This window comes from Mirounga angustirostris, unplaced genomic scaffold (assembly GCF_029215605.1).
Source record: "Mirounga angustirostris isolate CCGP_5_RB_7025 unplaced genomic scaffold, mMirAng1.0.hap1 SCAF_3, whole genome shotgun sequence".
Taxonomy (NCBI): Eukaryota; Metazoa; Chordata; class Mammalia; order Carnivora; family Phocidae; genus Mirounga; species Mirounga angustirostris.
Genome location: NW_026991711.1, coordinates 125,133,809 through 125,160,944, shown reverse-complemented (window position 1 = coordinate 125,160,944; position 27,136 = coordinate 125,133,809). Strand labels below are relative to the sequence as shown.

Sequence of the window (27,136 nt, the reverse complement as noted above, 5' to 3'; positions counted from 1 at the left end):
AGAAAGTATTTTTGTTTCTTATTTTTTAAGGATGAGCAGTGCTAGGCCATCTTCGAATGTATGTGGAAATGATCCAACAGAGAGAGGCTGAAGATGCAGGAAAGTGAAAGCAATTGATTGTGTATATATGATCTCTCAGAAGACAGAAGGAAGTAGGATCCAGATCATAGATGGACAGACTGGCCTTTCATAGATGTAAAGACAATTTCTCCATAAGAGGGAAGAGGGAGACGACGGTGCAGTTCCAAGAAGTTTGATTGATTAAGTGATGGGAGAAAATGAGGAGAAACTGGTCCAGAGGCTGTGGACTTTTTCTCTGAGGAGGGGGAAGAAGGAATAAGAGGTTTGGACAACGGGAAAGATGTGAAATGAGCATTATGGCTGCCAGAGAGCAAGCTTACTAGAGAAAAGTAGTAATGTTTCCAGGAAGTATTGGGGGTGGTTGATAATCAACTGATCAGAATGACTTTTCTCTGCTCATCTGTTTGGAGCAGGCACAGAGAAGGCCAATGATTGGGTTCCTCTGTTGAAACAGTGCTCATGCTCACCTATGGACTCAGTCCTCAACTTACTTAAAGACTCAGCAACATGTAACAAAATTGACACCATCTCCTTTCATGAGCTTCTAGGACCCACACCTACTAGTTTTCCTCTTTCTTTTGCGGCCAGCACTTCTCAGGTTCCTTTGATAGCATATTCACCTCTACCCAATTACCTTTAAATGCTGATGGGTGAGTGTGGGGAAGAGCATGAAAAAGATGAAACATGGTGCCTGCCTTCCTGATCCTTACATTTTATCGGGAAAAACAGAGAATCAACGAGCAAAATTAAATACATCATTTAATTTCGGCTGTGATCAGGGCCACCAAGAAGTGCGTAAGGCATTAGGAAGGTACAGCAAGAAGTCCTGACTTGGTCTGATATTCTTTTTACATGAGATTTACCAACACAGCACTTTGCAGGGAGCAGAGATCCAATAACTTCGTGATGAGTATATAAAAGACCAAAGAGAGAAAAATAATAACTTTGTAGCTTGGAGTTGCTCTAATTGTATGAGAATTCACTTTTTTTTTTAAAGAATTCAAAATTTTTTTCAAGTGGCAAGAAACAGTTGACCTGGGAAAGCTGTATCCTTTGGGAAGAAAAACCAGCCATGTTAACAAAGGAAAAGGAATGGCTGCCTCCCAGCAAAATCCGTGATAAAAATCAGTGTTGACATGAATAAATCTCAGTTCATTAGAAGAGAGGTATATTTAAGGAGGGAAAAAATCACCTATTTATAACATACAAAGGATTTCGGCAATCTTTCATCCAATAGTAGGAGATACAAAGATATATAGGACACAGTTGCTTCCCTCAAGGAGCTCATCGTTTAGTGACAGGAGCAACAATAGAAAGGCAGCCATAGATGCAAAGAAATATGACAATATGACTCTAGGCTTAGAGTGGAATTTTTCAAGAATAATTAAATGCACCTGAGACACCAGCCTTCACTCTCGCATTTTCAGTGGCTTGGGAAGAGAGATTATGTATGAAGAAACAAGAGAACTAAGAATATTAAATGCATATGCCCCAGGCCAAGATGGGAGCCTGTGTCAAATGGGTTCCTGGGAAGCAGTCCCTGAGGCAGAGATGAACAGGCAGCTCTCTTGGGGGAGTGCTCTCAGGATCAATACATGTGGAGAGGACGGGGAGAAAGCAGCATTGTGCAGGATTGTGATGCAGGCCTGGAGACCCCTAGACTGACTGTATGAGAGCTTCTCAAGCTGGAGTTGCCCCTAGTTGAGGTGAGAGGAGGCACCCATAGCCCTGCACTGACCATAGTTTGCAGGCTGCCTTTGGGAAGGGAGAGTGATATTGGGCAAAGAGACTTCTCAGCCAAGGCACTCCCTGAAGAAGGTTAACACTGAGATGTGTCTCCTGGCAGCTGGAGAAATAAGGCCTTTGATCGTGAAGGGAAATCAGGAGAGTACGCCACAATGCCTAGGCCCACCGTGGCGCTTTCATCCCGTTTGTTACCCTACAGCCTTCAAATAAGATCCATGGAGTGACATGCGGCCCATCTAGAGAAGAGACAGCACTTGTGTCTGGGTGCATGAAAGTACAAATTCTTATATTTTAGTTAAAACCAAATTTCAATGACAGATGAACTTACTTGTTAGAAGAATATAGGCAGGCACCTGTTGCAAACATTTGACTGCAAGTTTCCCCTTGATTAACCTTAAGAATTGGCACAGGGGTGCCTGGGTGGCTCAGTCAGTTAATCATCTGCCTTCAGCTCAGGTCATAGTCTCAGGGTCCTGGGATCGAGCCCCGCGTTGGGTCCCCTGCTCAGTGGGGAGTCTGCTTCTACTTCTGCCCCTCCCTCCACTCGTGAGCTCCCTCTCTCTCTCTCAAATAAATAAATAAAATCTTTAAAAAAAGAAGAAGAAGAATTGGCACAGATAATTCCAAACCAAGGGAAATCTAACAAAACTGGGCTGTATAATTTGCAGCAGAGACAGGATCACCTGCAAGCCTCTCATCTCAACTGTTTAATGTACAGAATTCAAGCAGGTTACCGCAAAAAGCTGTGTTTACACAGTTCAATCTATGTCCTATTGAAAGGGCAGGACCAGGGCATCTGGGTGGCTCAGTCAGTTAAGCGTCTGCCTCTGGCTCAGGTCCTGATAACGGGGTCCTGGGATTGAGCCCCATGTCCGCTCCCTGCTCAGCAAGGAGTCTGCTTCTCCTTCTCGCTCTACCTCTCTCCCTCCCTGCCCCTCTCCCCCACTCCTGCTCGCACTCTCTCTCTCAAATAAATAAATAAAATCTTAAAAAAAGAAAGAAAGAAAGAAAGGGCAGGACCAACTCTTGGCAAAAATGGGAATGAAATCAATTGAAGTGTCCTCCAGACCTTTTCTTATCATGATAAGGCTGTGAACTGAAGGCTTATAATTAAGATTTATTATTGACTCTTTCCTTATGGCAGGAGATGAAAGGCAGTTACCCTATTCCCAGATCTCTCTTCCTGACATCCTCCCCCGATTTCCCCCTCTGACATTTTCTACCAACATCTCTCCCTTTCTGACATCTTACTATCTTCTAGTAGTAAAGAGCTACTCAGACTTGCACTCCTTGGGAAATACTTTAATTTTTTCTTCCAAGTCAGTGTTTCCCAGGGTTTGCTTTGTAAACCACCTGCATTAGAATCAAGAATATGTTTAAAATGCAGTTTCCTGGATCCTACCCCAGACCTACTAACTCAGTCTCTGGGACTAAGAACAAGGAATCTGCATTTTCTTTACAAGCTGGCTAAATGATTTTTATGCACAATGAAATTGTAAACAGTCCCCTGCCCCGCTCTTATGGCCTCAACTGTCTTCGCCAGATGAACAGGGCTGAGCTCATGTCTGTTAACACTTACTGTGTTGTCCATCTCAGGGATGGTCTAGCATTTTAACTGAAGACAATCTCTAAGGACTCGTTCTCAATAGGGAAATTTCAGACACGAGAGCAAGATGATTACCGAAATATTCCTTCCCCCTTTCTTTTCCTTTCCTTCAGTTTTACTTGGTGATAGCTTTATTTTCTGCCCTCCTTCAATCTTGGATCCGTTTATAAATACATGTAGCAGTCAGAGAACTATGTAGACCACTTTAGATTTATATGTGGTTTAATAACTTCTGGTTAACTAACTCAGTTCTGGGGAAAGCACGTAGTGATCAGACATGAAAACAAATTTCTACATTCCCAAGGGAACCATCTAAGTATTATGGGGGAAAGAAACAAAAAAGATTTCATTGTCAAATAAGTTTGAAGTACAACGAAATTAAAATTGAGCTGTTTCTTTACCACAGACCTTCTCAGAGCCTTTACTATGCTCCTGTACATTTTGAATTTACCAGAGGAGGTTATTTATGCATTATGTCCCAGCTCCTCTTGGAGAGCTCGTGAAGTTGTCTTACTCTGTAGATTACACTTTGGGAAATACTATTCTAGATTTTAGCAAATTGCCTGTCCATCAGTTACACTCATGATATAGCATGTTTCACATTTTCTACATTCTGAAATTCTTTGGCTGAGTTTGATCTCAGGTAATTACTTGGCTTCTTAGTTCTCCTTGGGGTTTGATTTAAAATTTTAGCAAAATCACCCGAACTAGGTCTTTATTTTCTGTTACTTCAGTAAACTTCAAATTTCAGATCCACATTTTGACTTCATTAAATTTACTTTTAAGCATACTATGCAATGTTTTACAAGTACATTTTGCTTCTTTTCGTTTGGGTTGAAAGAACTTTATCTTAAACTGAATATCAGTGTTCCTGTTCTCAATGTTTATTTAAAAACTTGTCTTCATCATAAACTCATATTTCAACTCATAAACCCTTTTAATCCTCCTAGCATTTTGGTATTTGGGGGTAAAAAGCTTTTTGAAACAACATTTGCATGTGTCTCAAATAAACATTTAAATTCACACAGCTTTCAGTTTTTAGAGAACTCATGCTATTTTCACAAATACTTCTTTTCTGCTTCCTTCTTTTAAAAATGCCTTCTCTTATTTTCCCAGAAAGCATTGGACTTTCTTTATTGATAATTTCTTGAATTTCCTTTAAATCTTGAAAGAGTTGAACCATAAAGTACCAGTGGGATAACAATGCATATTTCATCATAAAGACCTAATCAAGATTCAATAAGGCACTGAAGTTTTAAAGGTTGAAATTGGAATCATTCCATTCAAATTCATCTTAGAAATCCATTGTTGTATAGATAAAGTAAGATTATAGTTTATGTTTTAATGGACTTTGTTTTCAGCGTCCGCAGAGGTGGGTTGTGATGCCATCTGGGAGAAGGATCTCAATTCACACATTTGCTACCAATTCAACCTGCTTTCCTCTCTTTCCTGGAATGAGGCACATTATTCATGCCAGATGCAAGGAGGAGCTTTACTAAGTATTGCAGATGAGAACGAAGAAAATTTCATAAAGAGTAAGTAGGTGGATGACACACACCAATATTAATGCAATTAAAATGACTGTTCACAGTTATGTCCAGGTATGCAAAAATATATTCTGAAGAAAAAGTCCCTTAGAAAATGTTTTATTTTATTAGTACAGTGCCAACTCACACCCAGAATTGTGACCTGTCCCCTGGGCCATACCATTTGGCACCCGGGCATTTCTTCTTTATTTTCTCTCCCTGGAAGAAGAGAAGTTGAGGCCTCAACAAGGAACCCAGGACAATTTGCAACTCCAGCAGGTGGATCTGGGATACTTCCAAACTTAAATACAAATCCCTGCTCTGCTGGAGATCTTAGCTATTCAGCTTCCATTAATAAATAATTAAGTCATTTATTAATTAAACAAAATCTCACCTGTCAGTCAATATGCACAGATACATAGACCTTCTCATGGATGACGAAGAACTTAAAATTTGGTTAGAAAAGCAAAAGCACACACATGTTAACTAAAGGATAGGACAATAATATGTCAAAAGAGTTGTGCTAATGGACTGGGTCTTGGGTTTTACCCATCACCTAAACTATCCTCTTATTTCTCCTTTATAGATTAAATGTGTTTGTAGATGTGTACACACAGCTTTTTAAAAATTTTTAGAATCATTTGAAAGTATGGCAAAATTAGTCACTCATTAAAAGTTTCTGACACTTTTCAAATTTTATTTCACATGTAGTACATATTTATTCTAGAATAATTTTTAAATTTCAAGTATACAGAAAGAAAAATATCCCATCATTCTACAATCCAGAGATAACCATGTTTTTCTAGAAAAAAAACATATAAAGGCATACATACATATATAGTATGTATAAACAATAGTTTTGAATAAATGCATGAATGGCTAGGGGCAGGGACCACAGAACCATCTGCTTGAGTTGGACTCCTTCCTCTACCACTTCCCAGCAGAGTGACCTAACCCGTCTGTGCCTCAAATTCCGCCCCCCCCCCATCAAATGGAAATAATAACTGTGCTACTTGTTGGCAGTGTGGATTACATGTTATGATGCAGGCGAAGGAAGCCTTAGAAAAGGGCCTGGCACACATAACAAACACTCATTGTGTATTAACCATTTAACAACTATGCACACAGTTTGATAAGATGCTTATTTCATGTACCAGCATATAATGCACACCTATCCATGTCCATAAATATAGATCTGCATCATAATTTTTAATGGTTACATAGTATTATAGGTTAGGAATAATATATGTACCTAACCTCCTACTATTAGTCTGATAGATAAAAAAATTATTTATTTTGTTTTTATTTATTTGTTGCTATCATAAATCATCCCTGCACTTACCCTTGGGCATAGATCCCCAATTATTTCTCTATAAGTTTGTGGAAGTATATTCACTGGGTGAAAGAGGAAGCACATTTTAAAGCTTTTGAAAGTCATTAATACCTTCCAGAAGGAATATAACAAATGCTTGAACAGCACAGTTTTGCCCCTTTCCCCACAGACATGCAAAAGTAGGAAATTATGATCAAAACTTTGATTTTGATTTGAGTGAGTCATACTGCAGGAAATCACCCATTTCCAATATCAATATTAGCCTGTAATGGCTTTTACAGAAAATTTTGCATTCCATGTATGAATTATAATTGTTATCTATCTTGACTGTCAGGATTTCTAGTAAGAAGGTTTGGACTTACTCATCAAACCTGAATAATGATGAAAGAAATCAGATATGTCAGAGACTTTGATTTAAATACCACAATTCTATAATTAGACTTCGGGGGATTGTTTAGGGAAACAGAAGTCTATTCATAAAGACAGAACCCTGTCCTGACCAAAGTATTTTTTAATAATGAGAATAGTCTAGTTTCTTTCTAATCGCTGGTGAACATTAATTAACTATGATATAAGGAATTATCTAAGCTGTCACAAATGCCAAGAAATATCCAAAAGAATCTAGGTTTGAATTTATTATTACAGAATTGTGAGCCAATTTAGTTGTAAAGCTAGATAGATGTTTTTGTAACTTTAAACACAGATTATAAATTACGCAGTGATTTTTATGTGTATTGTTAAAACAACTGCACAGAGAGTATTCAAAACAACTCTAAGATAAGAATAATTATTATTTAAGTATTTTAACTAGGTTATTTGAAGATATCACTTGACACTTGCACTGATATGAAATGTGAAAATTTCTCTATCTTGTCAATCCATCTTCCCTGTCACGTCCTGTCATCATGATACCCATTATATTTAATCAGATAGCGTTACTGAAAGGACTAATCGGATCGACATCAGAAAGAGACTCCGTGTAAATGAGGCAGGATCTTGGAAGGGTGGGACCTGTGAATGGTATGCCATTTCTGTTTAGGGATTTCTGGGGTCTCAAAATTATAAAGCCCCCTTTCTTTCCTAAGTGGGATAGGTTCTTCCAGTTTTCCCATATTGTACTGAAATGCTCAATCACAGAGGATGCTGCTGGCTTGTTATGTGAATACACTGATCTTTATAATCTGGGTGATCCTACAACCAATCATCCAAACTGAGACTCTTTTGAGAGTAAAAGAGACTGCGATTAGTAATTATGCTGAAACTACCAGCATAAACTATAAGTTTTCCTGGCAAACTGGGACAGTCACCCTATCTATAAGTCTTAACTGTCAGGGCCTCAGTCTCGGGCAGGGCACCTGCAACTGGCTCAAAATATATTGGGTTCTGAAGCAGATGAACCATAAGAGGAAGAGAAAAATGCTCCCTTTTATAGGTTAAAAGATTAAATAGCGACATTTGAAAGTGTCACAAAACTAGTCACTTTCACTACGTTTCTGACACTGTTTTTTTAAAAATTTATTCTGTAATAATTTGGGGGAATTTTAAAGGCAGTGCTTTTATTTTTTTAAAGCAAAATAATTGAAATATAATTGTAGACCATAATATACACTGTGTAGATTCTTTTGAAATTATTGTGGCTTTCTTTTTGGCATTGTATATGATCAGTTTTGGTGAGTCCATTCTCTCTTTGGGGAGCCATAATCCCCAAATCCAGAAACATTATTAACATTTTAATTTAGTAGGTTGCATTTTACCCTCAATATTAATAAAAATCTCTATTTTAAATACTTAAAAAGCATCATTTAAACAGCTATATAATATTTTTTATCCAGTCGGAAAAATAACCATCCCTTTATTTCTGTTACATACTTCTCCCTGGTTGGCCTTCTACATGTTGGGCTGACTTTTATTTCTTATGTTTATTTCTCTTATTCTAGAATCATTTTTTAAAATTCATGTAACAAAAGAAAAATTTCCCCTAATCCTACAGTTCTGATAACCATGTTTTTCAGTACAAGCATGCCAATGTACATGTTTATACATAGCACCTATAACAAAAATGGGGTTAAATTAAAATGTGTGGAGCTGTGACCCAGTGGTTTGGAGCAGGGGCCATGGAGGCAGCCTGCCAGAAAGCCTTCTCCCAACCCAGGCTGAAGATGCAACAGAGTATGGCTCCAGCCTGCTATCCATCCCTCTGGATACTCTGGTCCCTTGGATTATGCTTCTCCTCTTGGTCAGACAACTCCTTCTGGCTCTCACACTGGACAGCCCCCTCCCTGCTTGCTTTAGCATACCTTCTTAAATTTGAGGACTTGCCTCCATTCACCAACAATACTTATCTGCTTTTCTCTTCCTTGCCAGATCCCTAAAGAAAAGCTTCTTTACATTGTTCAATTTTTTAACTGTGAAATACTTAAAAAATATTGAAATGTGCAGAAAATTTTATGGGCACATACATATACCCATTATACAGATTAACATCACTTCTTCCTGTTCCACCCTTGCTTGGAGCCTTCAAGCTAAGTCTGCCACCAGGCACACATGCACACAGAGCAAGGGAAGGAAGACAGAGGGGCCCTTTCTGGAGTGGCCTTCCTGGACACGTCCTCCTCTGCTGTCTAAAACCCTTAAGTGCATGAGCTCACACAGATCAGATGGTCTTAAATTTGCAACCATGCAGCCTCGGGAGGATTGGTGATCATTGAGAGGCAGCACTTCCGATGCTTAGATTAAGCACTTCAGGGCTGAAGAATTGCTGTTAGTGAGCCTTTAGGAGACTGCTGTGTTTCTCAAGATGGCAGAGGCTGACTTTGTTACTCTGAAGCATCAGAGTGGGGTTTAGTAGCACTTAAAACCCTTTGTCATGGACTAGAGTTCACTTATGACTGCATTCACCAGGAATAATAAAACAAGAAAGAAGTGTAACATTGTGGGAGGAGGTTGGTTGTTTGCGTGTGTTGACACTCCGTTTTTCTCTTCATTTCAGAGCACTTGGGCAGTGAAGCAGTGGAAATGTGGATAGGTCTGAATCAGCTGGATGAAAACGCTGGCTGGCAGTGGTCTGATAGAACACCGCTCAACTATCTGAACTGGAACCCAGGTACCTGCAGTGCTTCATGTGCTTCGTCGGGTGGCATGATCCTGCCCCCTTACACAACAGCTATTTCCCACATACATATAAGTCGTGTTATTTCAAAGGGGTTTATAATCATCTTTAAGCTTGCCTCAACTCCCATAAGCCTAGCTTTTCCAGACAAGAAAATGGAGGTCAAGAAGGTAAGCTATTTAGCCAAGGTTGCAGGAGAACTGGGTTGGAGCCAAGACTCCCGTCAGCTGTTCTAAAAATAGCAACAAATGGCAAAATATTTCCTTAAAACAATAAAATCAGCTATTGTTATCTTTGGGAAATCATTTCATTGTCATGTATGGACTTCAACTGCAAAACCACAGATATAATATGACATCTTATAGGGTTTGCCATACATGCCAAAGAGAAGGGCTATCTCCTTGATGCTAAAAACTACATTTATATATATCAAATATATTATATTTGAATAAATAAAATGACATCAATATATATTAAACTGATTTTGCCTCTGACATTAAACACCCACACACACTGTCTTTTCAGAAATAGATTTTGAGCCATTTGTTGAATATCAGTGTGGAACATTTAATTCATTTATGCCAAATGCCTGGAGGAGTCGGGATTGTGAATCCGCCTTGCCTTATATATGTAAAAAATATCTAAACCACACTGATCAAGAAGAGATTGGTAAGTGTTTTTACTTTAAGTTGTTTTTATGAGTTGCTTATTTGTCCCCTCAATATATTCAAATTCCTTTACATTTTTGCTAATAATTAATAATTTAAGGCTAGTTTTTATATCTATATGAATAAATATATGTAAGTAGATAACATCTGTTATTCCAAAGGCACCATGAATTTAACAAATGCATTTGTTAGTTTTTACTAAAATTTTTTTAAAAACCAAAGCAAAATAACCTAGGTGTTGAAAACATTGTCTGCTTCTTTTTTAAAAATTTGCATTCTTAGTTGTTCTGCATGAGATAGACAAGATATGCTTCCTTTTCTATTCTAGTTTTGAGTTTTATTTATTGTTACCTTAGAAATTAAATACAAATTAGAACATAGCTTTATAAAATTCTTTACTTCATTTATCTCCTATCACACTCTGTATCTCTTATTATCCTCCTTGAAATGACATACAAACTTTTATATGCAACAAAGACTTAAATACCACCTAATTACAATCTAATACCTGGAGCCCAATTATTTGTTTTTAAGGTATATTGACTCTTTTTTAGTTTTTGTGGGAATTAATGTCTTAACTCAGAAAGTAGAAATAAAAATATAACCATATTTAAAGAATCATTACCAGCATAATTAAAAACAACTCCAGATTTAAAATAATAAGCTGAATTATTATTTTTAAATATTACTCCTTACAACCAGACTTGAACTTTCATTTTCCTTTAAGTGGCTAAGACTAAGGGTATGGTAGAATAGGGGGAAGAAGAAGCATTGTGCCATTTTTTTAACGTGGAGATTTTTTTTCATTATGTCGAGAACGTTCTATCGCTGTTCCTTTCCATCTCTTCCTTCTTCTCTTGTCCATTTCTTCCTTTCTTCCTTGTTTCTTTCTTATGCTTTCCTGCCATCCTTCTTTTCTTCTGTTTTATTTACTCTCTGGATCTACCAGTTGAGGTCCAAAGACCACAAATGAGGGTAATTAAGTTGTTAGTTTGGATTATTTGCTGTTGCTTCAAGGTTTAACAAATTCTTTTGATGATCTAGTCCAATGTTTTCAAACTGTGTTTTCAGGATCTCTGGGTTCTTGGCTTGGCTCCACCCTTGGTTCAATCAGAGAAGTTCCTTTTTTACTTTTTTCTTACCCGTAGAGTGAAGTTTAAAGGTTCCATTTTTAAAAGGGGTTCCATGACTATATTATTTAGTTTAAAACCACTGGAATAGATGATACCGAAATGTTCTAACATTCTTGGACTGTGATTCTAATTGCTGTCAGCATCCCAGAGCAATTTTAAAACAATGTCTCATTTCCCAAATAGCCCTGGAGTTGTGTCTAACTAAATTAGTGCTTAAAGTAGGCACTCCGTGTGGTTAACAAAATAAAGTAAAAATGCTAATTATCAGATTGAGGACAAGCTCCCAGAAAGGGAGAGCCCAAATTTGACATACACACCACCTCCTTCCCTCCCAGTGCCAAAGCATCATGGCGCTATTTTCCTGTAAGTCTAACCCAGTGTCCATATGAACCCAGAGGGACAACACAGACACTCTGACCGAAAAGTGAAAGCTATTTGTCATCTCTGCTCTGGAGGAAGTAACCAGAATTTCAAGCTTTTTTTCAGCTGAGGATAAATATCTACCCCCACCCACATACTGTACATAAAATCTTGGGAATGCCATTTAAACTGTTTTTCATAATACTCCTTTTCCAGTGTTAAAAGATTTTTTTAAATGCAGAACTCTAACTGCTGAATTTTACATCTAGCCTTAACTCTTCACTTGGGTTGTATGACCTTTACCAAGTCTCCTTACCTCTTTGTGCCTTAGCTCATCTGTAAAATGAGTCACTGAGATCCATTAGATCCTAGATCTAGATCTAGCTCATATGTTGAATCCTTCTCAGTTCTGAAGATCTAGATGGTTTATATGTTATTGTTTCATACGCTTCTGTTTTTCAAATTTTTTTTTTTAAAGATTTTATTTATTTATTTGAGACAGACAGGATGAGAGAGAGAGCACATGAGAGGGGGGAGGGTCAGAGGGAGAAGCAGGCTCCCTGCCGAGCAGGGAGCCCAATGCGGGACTCGATCCAGGGACTCCAGGATCATGACCTGAGCCAAAGGCAGTCACTTAACCAACTGAGCCACCCAGGCGCCCCTGTTTTTCAAATTTTTAAAGTAATCATATGTTGATCACAATTTATATTAAGGCTAATAAGTAACATTTTAAAAATTGTGGAAAATGACATTGTTTTTTGTTGGTTTAAAAAGAAAAAGGTGCTTGGAAATATTATGCTACCCACTGTGAGCCTGGCTGGAATCCCCACAGTCGTAACTGCTATAAACTTCAGAAAGAAAAAAAGACCTGGAAGGAAGCTTTGCATTCTTGCCAGTCTGATAACAGTACATTGATAAACATTGCTTCATTAGCAGATGTGGAGTTTCTTGTAACCCTCCTTGGAGATGGTAAGTGCCAAATGTCTCTGATTTAAGAGGTATGAAATATAATGTAGTCACTATCTTTATTAGTGGAGTTGAAAAGAAGTTAAGCTATTTAAAAATGATTATGGCACATATATCTCAAGTTTCTAAATAATATTCAGGAATGCAAATTCATTGAATTTTTATAAAATAAATGCTCAGAAATTTTGTAACACCTTACATATACCAGATACATTAGATGTTGGTTTTTTTCTTTTTTTAAGGGCAAAGGTCATTTCCAGAAACTTTTAATAAAAGAACTTAAACCTGCAATTTAGCCTTATGGCCATTACATAGCAGTAGTATGCTGTGGTCATGTAATCTAAGCAATAATGGAATTTCTGAGATAAATAATCAGATTTTAATAACTTTAACCAGTGAAAATTTATTCAGTTTGGTGGTTTGCAAGCTGTGTGCCACATTCAGAAATTCTGAGCTCCTAAGCCTCCACCCACCTTTTGTCCATCAGAGCAGGTCTCCCCCTATGTCATATATTTGACATAGAATTCTGTTGAAAAAACATTGAAATCACCAAGTTAGAGTAAAAATTTTTTTAATGAAAAAAAAAAATCTCCAGAGTCTACTCTGGTGACCTTTTGAAAGTTAGGTTTTAGTTTAGAGTGAAAACAAAAATCCTTCTCTGTCACTTTTCTCACCTCCTGCATTTGAGATTAAAAGGATCCTGTGGCTGCCTCTGTCTCAATATGGGCACTTGAACATTTCTCTCAGCCTCCTAGGGTCTTTTCACCTTACCTGGGCTGTCAAACTTTATTTACTTTTCTAGCAGCCCCATTGCTCCCATTTTAATGCTTCTAAGAGTTTCTGCTCCTTTTTTCTCATGGCAAAAAAAAAAAAAAAAAGGCAAGAAAAAATATATTGTAAAGGGTTTTTTTTAAAGTGCCCTTTTCCTAATCCAGTTGACCTTCCTATTTTTCCTTTCTCTAAGCAGAGGCAAAACTATACTGTTCAAATCTACTTTTCATATAGTAGCAGGAACTAATTAGAGTCCCAGCAATCTGACTTGCTTTTAAGCTTTGTCCTTGCATTGGCTTGAGATCACATTCTGTCCCACTTTCAAGGTCTGTGTTGAGCAGATGGGGTAGTAGAAAAAGATCTAAGTAGATATTTTATACCAAGAGTTAAACAGGTTTTATTGTATGAAGGAATAAAAAAGAAATCATTTGTAACAGGCCCAGTGCATTATCTCCTTTGCATATAATAGGATTCCTGTAATTTACATTTATCTCTTACAGAAAATGCATCAGAAACATGGATTGGTTTGAGCAGCAATAAAATTCCAGTTTCCTTTGAATGGTCTAATGGCTCCTCAGTCACCTTTACTAATTGGCACACACTTGAGCCCCAAATTTTTCCAAATAGAAGCCAGCAATGTGTCTCAGCAGAGCAATCTGTAAGTTGATTTGTTTGTTTAATGCTCACTTTGCTGGACTTGTATTGAGGACCACGTGCATCAGGGAGTTGGGCTGTGGCAGAGACCAAGACAGACACAGTCCCTGCTCTTCCTGGGGCATCCATGCCAGGCAGTAAACACGTGCACACAGGAAAAACATGGTAATTATAGTTGTGATGTTAGCTTTGAGGAAATAGGTGACCCGATGGTGAAAAACTTGGGTTGGGGCTGCTACTTCGGACAGGACAGTCAGGAAAGGCTCTTGGAGGAGATGATGTTTAAGCTGGGACTTAGGAAAAAAAAAAAAAAAACTCTTGAGACGCAGGGGAAGAACATTCTAGACAGGGGACAATAGCTAGTATAAAAGTCCAAAGGAAGGCTAAGGTTTGCCATGTTTAATAATCAAAAAGAAGACCAGTGTGGCTTGAAAGTAGAACTGATGAGGGGATTACAGGAGAGAGGGCAGGAGGAATTGAAAAACGTGAGGCTTAGAGCCCTGGTATAGAATGAGAAAAGGGGCCTTCAAGGAGATGAAGGGCATGGTTTGATTTACATTTTAAAAAGTAACTGTGGCTGGGCGCCTGGGTGGCTCAGTTGGTTGGGCGACTGCCTTCGGCTCAGGTCATGATCCTGGAGTCCCTGGATCGAGTCCCACATCGGGCTCCCTGCTCGGCAGGGAGCCTGCTTCTCCCTCTGACCACCCCCCCCCCCTCATGTGCTGTCTCTCTCATTCTCTCTGTCTCAAATAAATAAATAAAATCTTAAAAAAAAAAAAAAGTAACTGTGGCTGCTACCTAGAGAATAGATAAGAGAGAGGAAAAATGGAAGCAGAGAAATCAGTTTGGAGGCTACTCCAGCGTTAAATTCGGGTAGTGAATATAGAAACAAGCAGATAAATGCAAAGATCCTTTGTAGGGTAGAAACTGTTGCTAGATTAGATGTGGGGTGAGCACAGGGTAGGTGTTTGGCTTGAGCAACCTCTGTGTTTGTGGATGATGGTGTCATTGACCTCTATGGTGAAGATGTGAGGAGAAGATCTGAAGTGTCAGGAAATTACTCTAGAGACTGATGGCTTTTACGCTCCATTATCCTATTAACATAAAAGGATTTCTACAATGTGTGTAACCCCATTGAAAACGGTGACTCAATGGAAAATCTTGTTCTTTTCCTTACGTGTATGTAATGGTCCCAGTGGTCTTAACATCACATTTATCTCTACGCTCTAGTCTTTCATATATCTAAAACATCTGATTAGATTACACAAAATTAGTTTAATCCCAAGTCATTTGACGCATTTATTATACCTTAGACTAGACTTAATCTCTTTGATCAGATAGCTACTAAACTCACTGGTTGAGTTGTAAATCATTAGGATTTGGTAGGCATTCTCACTCTTATCACCAGGATACCATGTTAAGTGCAGTTTATTAAATGTTACTTAAGTAGCTTGACAAAGTAATTGTGCCATCCAAACTAAGAAAATTTCTAAGCACTTACTTTTATGGCACCTCACTTTCATTGTATTATCTTTGAGGCTGTTATAGGTATGCTCAGTTACAATTTAAATGCTAAGGTAGTTCTCAAGTCATATTTGAAGGGGGATAAACAATGACCTCTCTAAATGTTTGTCTTGGGTCTAACTGTGGAAAGCCATCACCGTTTATTCTACAATATTTGATGCTTTATTGGTTCATTGGTTTTGAGATAATTAAGATGACCTTCATTTCCTACTGACACTCTCCTTTTTCGTTTGACAGACACCGGTATTTCACTTAGCATGTCCACAGAACAGGAGCCAACATTTGGACAGGAAAATTATATTTAAGAGAGTAAGGACAGGTATTAATATTCCAGGATGTGTCAGAACAATGCTGATTTTTGTGTCCCCCTTTCTGGAAGCTCAGTAGCTCCTTAAATAGTGGATGCGTAAAAAGTAACATTTATTCCCATGAAGTAGAGCTCAATATGAATATAATTATTATAATTAACAAGTTACCTAAGCATGGTTGATGCCTAATTTGAATATGAGAGCCTAGGAAAATGTTTATTCATTCATCCATCCATCCAATTATTATTAAGCAACTACAGTATGCCTGACACTATCCTTTAACGGGGTGGTTTGCTGGAAGACTCCAGGGGGGAGGGCTCCAGAGCTGCTCTTACAGATGAAGGTGTCAGCCTCCTATACAGTATTCATATTCCCCTAAAACCCTGCTTGCCTGAGATACCACTTAAAATTTGAATTGTGAGCCTTTTGGCCTAAAGGTCTGATTTGTGTTAAAATAACAAATCCTTTGGGAAGATAAAATTTTAATCTGTTAGCAGTTATTGTATTTCATTATTAATGTAGGATGTTAGAGCAGCCGTCTGTAGAACTAGAAGACGTGAAAGTATCCGCCTGTCATATAAAGAAGAAATGGAGTGGGGCTTTGGAAAATTAGTAATAAAGAAGGACATTGTGGCTTGAACACAAAGTTCAGCTATTATAATGTTATCTAGGGTAACTCATGGTAGCTTCCAGGCATTCCCCCAGTATCAGGTTTATGCATGTAAGTAGCAAAGCATTCGATTTTACACTTAGAAGTGATTAAAGAGAGGAAGCAGCATTCTGACTTGGTCACAGGGATAGTTTCATCCGAGTGGCTTTCAAAGTGTGGCCCCCCGACCAACAGCATCAACATCAATTGAAACCTTGTAAGAAATGCAGATTCTCAGGTCCTACCTGACCTATTAAATAAGACACAATGATCATGAGGGCCAGTCATCTGTGCTTTCGTAACCCTTCCAGATAATTCTGATGCACAGTAAAGATTGAGAATCACCGCTCTAACCCATCCTTTTAAAGGAAAAATTGAGAGCAGCTAATGTAAATCCAGGCTGAGTCTGATATTAAATCCTAGTTCCAAATTTTACTGACTGTAAGACCTTATGCAAATATTAAACCTAGCCTTTCAAATGGGAGTAATAATGCCTACCTCACAGCAATGTTGAGATTATATATGACAATCACCCAACATTAGGCCTAGCACACTATCAAGAAACATTAGCGGCCCCTCCTCTCCTGCCCACCAATCTGGGATTGCGTGTCTTAGAATTGTTGAGAGTCTGGAGGAAGCGGGGCCTCCCACTCCCATGTAGAGAGAATATCAACCCTTCTAAGGACCACACAAAGTCCCGACTCATATACTCCATCCTGAAACACTTATTATCAATCATATTTTTATTCAAAATAACTGATGTTGCCTATCAGCATCAATAATGAAGTGTATTCATTCATCCTTGTAACATTTTTCCACTTAGGAGGGACACTGGAAAGTTAAAAATTGTGAAGAAACACTTTTTTACATTTGTAAGAAAGCAGGCCAAGTCCCTTCTGACACTGAATCAGGCTGTCGAGAGGTAAGTGCTGTTAACATTGTGTTTAGTGTAGTGACTTCATAACTAGAATAATTTATGCAACAGCAATTTTAAAGTGAATCTCTCTCCCTCTCACACTTGCCTTTACTCCTTCCTCCCTCTTTCCCCTCCCTCCTTATCTCTCTTCCTTCTTTCTTTCCTTCCCTCTTTTTTTTTCTGACCTTGGGCTGCTTTTAGCAAACCAAGCAATTATCAGCTAGGGGCATATGAAGGATTTACAGCTCTGAGAAGGATCGTTGCTTCTTTGACCTAAACTACTTTTCTTTTGAAATTAGAAACATAAATGATCCTGTTATACCATCTGTACAAACAATGACTGCTGTGTGATGCCCTGTCTCACAGGTGAAGACCGGCAGAGTGAAAAGAAACGCATTCCTTTGGTGGAGAGTGAACTTTTGCACTCAAGAGTCCTGCCTTCCTTTTCACTATTCTTAAACTTAAATCTTTGAATAGAATACTGGCAAGAAGTGCATGTTTGCAATATATTTATTATTTGGGAAAGAGATAATAAAAAATACTTTCATATTTTAAGTAATAAACGATTTTTGGTACTTAACATACTTATTTTCAGTACTTAAAGTAATAAAAGATATATTAATACTTTAGGTTTAAAAGTCAAAGGTAGACAGTTATGTTTTAAATTTCTTCAAATACATTCAATATCCTGCAGTAAAGTTCTCAACACATGCATTCTCTCTCTCTTTCTCCCTCTCTTTCTTTCTCATCCCCGCCCCCCCCCACACTAAAGAATTTGGGTTTAAATATTGGAGATTTGTATGCATCTCAAAAATTTCCCAAACCTGGCTTTTTATGCAATTCTTTATTTTTCTTCTAATCCAGTTATTTATGTTTCAATGAAGTGATGACCCATGTCTCCAAGAAACTGCAATTTATTCATTAGTCAGTGTGTAAACATATGAATTACTCTTCATCCTCTAGGTCAATAATACCTGTGTCATAGCTAACATGCTACCAAACCTTGTATCTAATGACTACAGTTCCTGAATTACTTAGAGCTGATTACTGATCTAATCCCTATCTGACAAGAAATACTGAAAAAAAAAAAAAAGTATGTCTTACTGTGGTTTTCAAGGCAACTCAACATGTTGTATTTGTGTTGAAAAGGAAATTAACTCCTTACACAGCAGAAATAGAACTGATGTTCTATTCAAACTTTTGTACACTGCTTCCCTTTTCTGGCTAGCATTACCAGTATTTAAAGTTCAGAGTAAATTTGGAGTTCAGAGCCAGTTCTCTAACTTCGTGATGAAAGTCCCATTAATTTCTTTATGTATCAATCCATGAATATGGTTTCAAAATTTCCTTCCCTTTAGCCAACTGCTTCAGTGCACTTCTCTAAACAGTTTGTACATGCAAAACCAACTTATAAAATATTTCTCACGGGGCGCCTGCGTCGCTCAGTCGTTAAGTGTCTGCCTTCGGCTCAGGTCATGATCCCAGGGTCCTGGGATCGAGCCCCACGTTGGGCTCTCTGCTCAGCAAGGAGTCTGCTTCTCCCTCTCCCTCCTCCTGCCACTAGCACTGCCTGTGCTCTCTCTGTCAAATAAATGAATAAAACATTAAAACAAAACAAAACAAAAAATAAAATAAAATATTTCTCCCACAGCACACAAAAATAAACTCAAAATGGATTAAAGACCTAAATGTGAGACCCAGAACCTTTAAATCCTAGAAGAGAAAAAGGTAGTGATTTCTCTTACATTGGCAGTAGAAACATTTTTCTAGATACGTCTCCTAAGGCAAAGGAAACAAAATTAGAAATAAACTATTAGGACTACAGCAAAATAAAAACCTTTTGCACAGTGAAAGAAACTATCAATAAAACAAAAAGGCAACCTACTGAGTGGGAGAAGGTATTTGCAAATGGTATATCCAATAAGAAGTTAATATGCAAGAACCTCAAAAGTCAACACCTAAAAAATCCCCAAATAATCCAATTAAAAATGGACAGAGGACCTCAATAGACATTTTTCCAAAGAGGACATACAGATTGCCACCAAACACATGAAAAGATCCTCAACATCACTCATCATCAGGGACATGCAAATCAAAACCACAATGAGATATCACCTTACACCTGTCAGAATCTCTAAAATCAACAACACAAGAAATAGTAAGTGTTGGTGAAGATGTGGAAAAAAAGGACTCATGCACTGTTGGTGGGAATGCAAACTGGCACAGCCACTTGGAAGACAGTATGGAGGTTCCTCAAAAATTAAAAATAGAAATACCATGTGATCCAATAATTCCATTACTGGGTATTTCCAAAGAAAGCAAAAATAAAGGATATATGCACCTCTATGTTTATTGCAACATTATCTACAATAGCCAAGATATGGAAGCAACCTGAGTGTCTATTAATAGATGAATGGATAAGGAAGATGTGGTGTATGCATACACACCCCCAACACACACAGAGAGGAATATTACACAACCATAAAAAAGGATGAGATTGTGTCATTTGCACTAACATGAAAAGGACCTACAGAGTATAATGCTAAGTGAAATAAGTCTGAGAAAGGCAAATACCATATGATTTCACTTATATGTGGAATCTAAAAAAACAAATGAATAAACAAACAAAAAGCAGAATCAGACCTATGAATATATAGAACAAACTAGATGGTTGCCTGCAGGGGTGGCGGGGCAGTCTTGGGCAAAATGAGTGAAGGTTAGTGGGAAATACAGCCTTCCAGTTATGGAATGAATAAGTCACAGGAATGAAAGGCACTACATAAAGGAGGGGGGGATTTTTTGATAATTTCAAAGCAAAAAAAAAAAAAAAAGACTTTTTTCCCTCTGAGTTTTTTGGGATTGTATAATATGAGCAATTGTTTCAGTACTGTCATCATCATCATTTAAAATGAAATGGCGCCTCATGTACAAAAGATATTCACAGATACAGTCAATTATTCTTCCCACTTTCATTGTATGGACAAAGGCTGGTAGTAAAGAGTCTTTGTTTTTCTGGTTATTACTATACCACATTCCTCCCCCTGCCACTTTTCTTGAGCCTGTTCAGTTCTCGGATTTTTTATTTTACTAAGCAGCCTGTGATCTGAAAACTACTAATGAAGAAGGAATACTTTGTTAGAAAGGTCAAATTGTCAGCCTTCCTCCGCCTGTCCTTCCAGATAGAAAAGCCGTCTAACCTCCCACCCCATCTAGAGTGATCCAGGGGTTTCTGTCTGGAGCTGTCAATTACTCACATAGATAAGATTATGGGGAGAGGTTAAGGGAGTGAGTTCAGAGCACATCCTGGCTGGCTGGATGTGGAACTCCTGTGATCCACACCTCATTTAATAATATGTTTTGAACTAAAATTGCTGAGTTCTAAAATAAGGTTTTCTTTACTGCAAGACTGAGACCTTTTATAAGAAATATAGCAGAAATCATTTTATATCTGATCAAAATCTGGCAAGTATTGGCAAGACACAGAATAAAGTGTATTTTAAATCTCGTGAATACAAAAAAAACCCTGTGAATACATAAAAATAGATGTAAGTGATGTGATTTTATAATACTGGAAGGGGACTAAAATAACTCAGTTTAAGTATAGAAGACTAGTGAATGCATGTCTCCTGCAGTATATGATTTTAAAGAACAGAGCCACCCCTCATTGCTCTCAGGGCGGAGCCATGGAGCTACGCATTTATTATTTTTGTTTAAATGCCAAAACTTGCTCTCTTTCTCTCAAAGGATAGCCAGTTGATTGATTTAGGAATAATTTATATATATTTTAGCCAGTTTCTATTTGGAAATATTATGATCTAGCTAAGACCATCATGGATTACACCAGAATTGGGTTCCAGGACAGCTTGTCCACTAGCTTATGACTTTATCCAGATCTCTAACCTCAGTGAAACTTAGTGGGGTAACATGAAATATGTAATATGAAAGAAAGTTGAAAAAAACATACACTATTATCTCGATACATATGTCCTCTTTGCTCATATTGAGTCCCTGGCTCTATTTAAGGTCTCTGCCTGCACTGTCTCCCTTTCATTCTGAACAACTCCGTGGATACTATTATTATCTTCATTTTACAGAGGAGAAAATTCAGACATTTAGAGACTAAATAAAGTTCACAGTAGTAGAGCCAGTATTCAAACCCAGGCATTCTGCCTTCAAAGCCAACACTCTTAACTTCTACCAACCTGCAGGAACCATTGGTATGAAATTTTGTAAGTCTGAGCAGAGCCAGAGAAAGAGAGAGATCTTGAGTGAGTGCCCCTTTGTTTTCATCTGTTTTAGGTTTTAAGATTTCAGATTAATTAAAACTTTTAGGTTTTAATCATTAATTAAATAAATATAGACGTGGCTGTAGCTAATGGCATTACCAGGTAGGATACATACAAAGATTTCAAGACAGAAATTCAAGTTTTGACTTTTGAGTGAGAATACACAAAAACAATGTTTTGCTGTTTAAATCAGATTATGTCCTTAATTTTCTATTTCCTTTTTTAAGGGATGGGAGAGACATGGTGGATTCTGTTACAAAATTGACACTGTTCTTCGAAGTTTTGACCATGCCTCCAGTGGTTATTACTGTCCTCCTGCACTTGTAACCATTACAAATAGGTAAGATAGAAATTTTCTATCAGAAACATGACTGTACTTTTTTGACAAGAGGGCTCCTGGGATGGTAAAATCTAGCCATAATCAGTAACTTGTCAAAATCGAAAGTGTACTGTACATTAGAGTATTAAATTATTTAAATTATTGATCGAGATGAATTTAAATCATACACTGTTATTCTTAAATCAATTTTTGAGTAACAAAGAGAAAATTTAAGATGACTTTTATGTTCCATAAAGATATATTAATTATTTAGCTTTGCTAATGTATTCAATTGTATTTAGATTTTATCTAAAGGTTTGTAATGGAAACGAAGTATGTTATTTAAAAATTTTAAAATTAAGTATGTTTTTAATGTAATGTGTGTGAGTTATGTGGGGTTTTTTTTTAAACAAAAGTATAGCTAAACTGTGGAGGATTTTCAAATGCTTCCCCATTGCTTCCTAGCTCTATATTTGCTTAGATGTAGACTTCTCTGTGCACAGGTGTCTTCTTCATACTAACAGAGAAACTGTGTCCTTTTGACACTCCACAGAATTTGCAACATGCTATAGATTTGTAATAGGGAATAAAAGTACCAACAGCAGAAGTGACCTCAGTGTCACTATCAATGCCAAGAGAACAATGAGGGCTGGGAAACCGACTCCTCCAAGCTGAAGACAGAAACAAGGTAGAATCCTTCAGTGGTTGCATGGGAACTTGTACCTGCAAAGCTAGTCACTTGCTTTTTTACTGAGGCCATTGCCTTTAAAAATATCCACTGAAGATCAGGAAACAAGACAATTGACACTGTGGTTTTATGTAGAGACTCTTCACACATAGGTCTAATCTGTAGGAGGAATTATTGCTTTCTCTGCTCTCCTCACAGAGGAAGTCAACATTCAAAGGCACCAGTATTTCCTTCCTCCTCTTACCTCTCACTTTCTTTCCCAGTCTTTCCTTCAAACCATGCACAGAATGCATACACACACATGCACGCGCACACACACGCACACACACACACCCACGACTGGATCGACAGCAGTTGGCAAAATAAATTGCCTAGTGAGATATTTTGTGCTCAGGAGACCCTTCTTTCAGGAATAGCACCACCCTTGATGTATCTCAGTGTTATTTTTTGGTTCTACCTTCCTTCTTCCCAGCTGCCAGGCAGAAGGAAGCCTTTATCTTCAACTTGCCCACCCACCCAAAATGTTTCAAGAACACCTTGGATTAGAAATCCTCCAGTAAGTGAGCCAACATTGGGCTTTATTCAGGAGTCTGATCAATGAAGCTATGCTCTTTTGTTAATTATAACTTAATTATGTTTTTCACTGAAGAAAATAAGTGTAATTGTTTCACCTGTTTCTTATGTCTTATTCTTTCTTTTCTTTTTTTGTGTAATATTCATTGAATACCTGTCACATACCTGGCACTGTGTTAATTACTTTTCATATGCTATCTGACAATGCAAAAAGCCAATAGTCAAGCATTTATTAGAAAATTATTTATTAAATATCTATATTGTGAGAGGCACCATATCAAACACTGGCATGCTGTACAAAAGAAATAAAAGGCCTGGTGTAATTGTCCGGGTGCCACTTGCAGGCCAGCAGCTGAAGAGATAGAACATAGAAATATGAAACAAGTGAAGAAAGTGGAAGAACGCAATAAATGGAAAATTCAAAGTGACACTACAGAGATGCCTGGGTGGCTCAGTCAGTTAAGCGTTTGCCTTCAGCTCGGGTCATGATCCCAGGGTGCTGGGATCGAGTTCCACATCGGGCTCCTTGCTCAGCAGGGAGCTTGCTTCTCACTCTGCCTGCCGCTCCCCCTGCTTGTGCACTCTCTCTCTCTTTCTGACAAAAACAAAAAACAAAAAACAAAACAACAAAGTGACATTACAGATAACCTATAATGCCACAGTGATCCAAGTAAGGCAGAAATCTGTTAGCGTTCAAAGTCTTCATTTTCTAAGAATGGAGATCTCCTACAAATAACGGAAAGTGTCTGGAAAAAAAAAAAAAATCTCCTTGGTTCCATTTCCTCCAAAACTGGATCTAAGAGTATGTTATAAATGATTTGTTTCTTGATAAACTGTATTCAGTAGCCAATACTAATATGTGGTCTAACTCTAAAGCAGAACTATAGCATCGATAAGTTTGTTGTCATTCCATCCACAAGCTCGTATGCCCACCCAGGCAACCTTGTGCTAGTATGCTACTCAATGAACAGCCAAGCTCCTGCAGTGCTCTCCACTAGGCCCAGTGAGGCATCTCTCCCAGACAGTTACCACGCGTGTACATTGCCCTGCAAACACGTCTACACCCAAAGCAGTGACTCCAACACAGGACATGCACGTTGAGGAAAGAAAGGGCCCCGTGCTCTTAATTTTTATTCACACAGACTCCATCAGGTAAGAAACAAAGACCCACACTACACCCCACTCTTTGAGTGACAAGGCACAACAAAATTTTTCAACAGCATCTTTTGTCTGAGAAGGTTGAACAGTAGATGGAAATTCTCCTCAGATCCAGGAGTTTCCACTAGCAGCCTTGGTAATCATTTTCTTCCATTACTGATTTCCTGTTTGCGTTAAGACACTCCTGTCACTCACCAGCGCTCAAGCTTGTAGTTGCTAATTGATTTTCCACTCTTCTGCACAATTGAGGACAGATTTGATGGGCACAATTAGAACCACCTGCTACAAATTACGTATTTCTTTTGTTATCAGGCAACTGCTCCTGGTCTAGGACATTTAACACTTTGTGGAATAGAGAGGGGAAGAAAAACAGACCCTTACTGTGGACTAACAGACTGTTATTTTCTTGCTAACTGTTACAAAATTTTTTCAGGCTTGGGCGCTTTACTTCCAGATAGGGCATGACTGCAAAACTTGAGTTCCAGAGTTACCATGGATAATCCTGTAAACGCATATATATCTAAACCTTGAATCAATAAGCCATGGAATATTTGGTATAAAATAATCCAAATGACATTTAATTTTTTGCATTTTGCCAAAAGTAAGAAGTCCTGCAATATCTCATTTTCTCCTAGGTTTAAATATGCATTATTTCCAAGCATTTTTACAGCTCTGCTACTTTCCTGCAACCACCATACCCCCTAAACATTTTTGCAGTTAATTTTTTATTGTGATAAAATATGTAGAACATAAAATTGATCATTATAACCATTTTTAAGTATACAGTTCATTGGCATTAAGTACAGTCATATTATTGCACAGTCATCACCATCATCCATTTCCATAACTTTTTCATCTTCCCAAACTAAAATTCTGTACCCATTAAATAATAACTCCCCATTTTCCCCTGCCCCCAGCTTTGGGCAACCATCATTCGACTTTCTGTCTCTATGAGGTTAACACATCAATGGAATCATGCAGTTGTGCTATTGTATCTGGCTTATTTCACTTAGTCTAATGTCCTCCAGGTTAATCTATGTTGTAATATGTGTCAAAATTTCCTTCCTTTTTAAGGCTGAATAATATTCTATAATATGTATATATCACATTTTGTTTATCCATTCATACAATGGACATGAGATGCTTCCACCTTTTGACTATTGTGAAAAATGCTGCTATGAACATGAATGTACAAATATCTTTCAAGGCCCTGGTTTCAATTCTTTTGAGTGACATACCCAGAAGTGGAATTTCTGGATGATATGATACTTCTATTTTTAATTTTTTGAGGAACAGCCATACTGTTTTCCATATCGGCAGCACCATTTTACATTCCCACCAGCAGTGCTCAGGAGTTCCAATTCCTCCACATCCTAGCCAACTTGTTATGTTTTTTTTATATAATAGCCATCCTAATGGGTATGAAATGGTATCTTATTGTGGTTTCAACTTGCACGTCCCTAATGACTAGTGATATTGAGTGTCTTTTCACGTGCTTTTGGCATTTGTGTATCTTCTTTGGAGAAATGTCTATTCAAGTCCTTTACCTATTTTTTAATTGGAGTGTTTATTCTTTGTTGTTGAGTTCTAGTAGTTCTTTACATAGTCTGGATATTAATCCCTTATCAGATACACAATTTGCAAATACGAATGTATTTCCTACTTGCAAATACGAATGTATCTGCTACTCCGTGGGTTGCTTTTTCACTCTGTTGATGTCCTTCGATGCACAAAGTTTTAAATTTTGGTTAAGTCCACTTTATCCATTCTTATTTTGTTGCCTGTACTTTTGGTGACATATCCAAGAAATCATTGCCACATTCAATGTCATGAAAAATTTCCCCTGTGTTTTTCTCCTAAGAGTTTTATAATTTTAGCTCTTGAGTTTAGGTCTTTGATCCACTTTAAGTTAATTTTTGTAACTGGTATAAAGAAAGAAGAGTCCAAATGTATTCTTCTGCAGGTGGATATCCAATTTTCCTAACATCATTGTTGAAAAGACTGTCCTTTTCCCATTGAACAGTCTTGGCACACTTGTGGAAAATCATTTGACCATATATGCAAGTGTTTTTATTTTGGGGTTCTCTATTCTATTCTATTAATCTGTATCTGTCTTTATGCTGGTACCACACATTTTTTGATCATTGTACTTTCAGTAAGTTTTGAATCGAGAAGTGTGAGACCAACTTTGTTCTTTTTCATGTTTGTCTTTCCTATTCAGGATCCCTTGAAATTCCATATGAATTTTAAGGTGGATTTTTCTATTTCTGCAAAAGACATCATTAGGATTTTGACATAGACTGCATTCAATCTGTAGATCACTTTGGGTAGTATGGACATTTAAACAATTAATCTATGACATTTTAATCTATGAACATGGGATGTATTTCATATGTTTGGGTCTTCTTTAATTTCTTTCAGCAGTGTGTTATAGTTTTCAGTGTACAAGTCTTTCGCCTCCTTGGTTAGATTTATTCTCAACTATATTTTTTTATTTTTGATGCTCTTATATATTGAATTGTCTTTGTAGTTTCCTTTTCAGATTCTTATTAGTTAGTATATAGAAATGCAACTGCTTTTTGTGTGTTGACTTTGCATCCTGAACTTTGCCTAAGTTATTAGTTCTAACACTTTTTTAATAGAATTCAGTTTTCTTCTTCTTTTTATTTTATATATTTTTTAAAGATTTATTTATTTATTTGAGAGAGACAGAGAGAGAGCACACACGAGTTGGGGGAGGGGCAAAGGGAGAGAATCTTCAA

The 27,136-nt window shown here is 37.6% G+C and overlaps 1 protein-coding gene across 7 annotated transcripts in view; it reads left to right on the top strand.

Annotated features, from left to right (window-relative positions):
- PLA2R1 (phospholipase A2 receptor 1) overlaps positions 1-27,136 on the top strand; it is a 116,097-nt gene that overhangs the window by 31,501 nt on the left and 57,460 nt on the right. For 3 of the 7 annotated variants that reach the window (XR_010410165.1, XM_064586605.1, XM_054506174.2), the window contains 9 exons: positions 4,795-4,968; positions 9,282-9,395; positions 9,927-10,070; positions 12,337-12,531; positions 13,800-13,957; positions 15,715-15,786; positions 17,258-17,356; positions 21,864-21,976; positions 23,116-23,199. Coding sequence is in view for 6 of the 7 variants with exons in the window: in XM_064586605.1 (XP_064442675.1) it covers positions 4,795-4,968; positions 9,282-9,395; positions 9,927-10,070; positions 12,337-12,531; positions 13,800-13,957; positions 15,715-15,786; positions 17,258-17,356; positions 21,864-21,976; positions 23,116-23,199 (1,153 nt within the window). In the remaining variant the exon portion in view is untranslated. The remainder of the gene's footprint in view (positions 1-4,794; positions 4,969-9,281; positions 9,396-9,926; positions 10,071-12,336; positions 12,532-13,799; positions 13,958-15,714; positions 15,787-17,257; positions 17,357-21,863; positions 21,977-23,115; positions 23,200-27,136) is intronic. The other 4 variants (XM_045868780.3, XM_045868781.3, XM_064586606.1 and 1 more) reach the window with 3 other exon arrangements.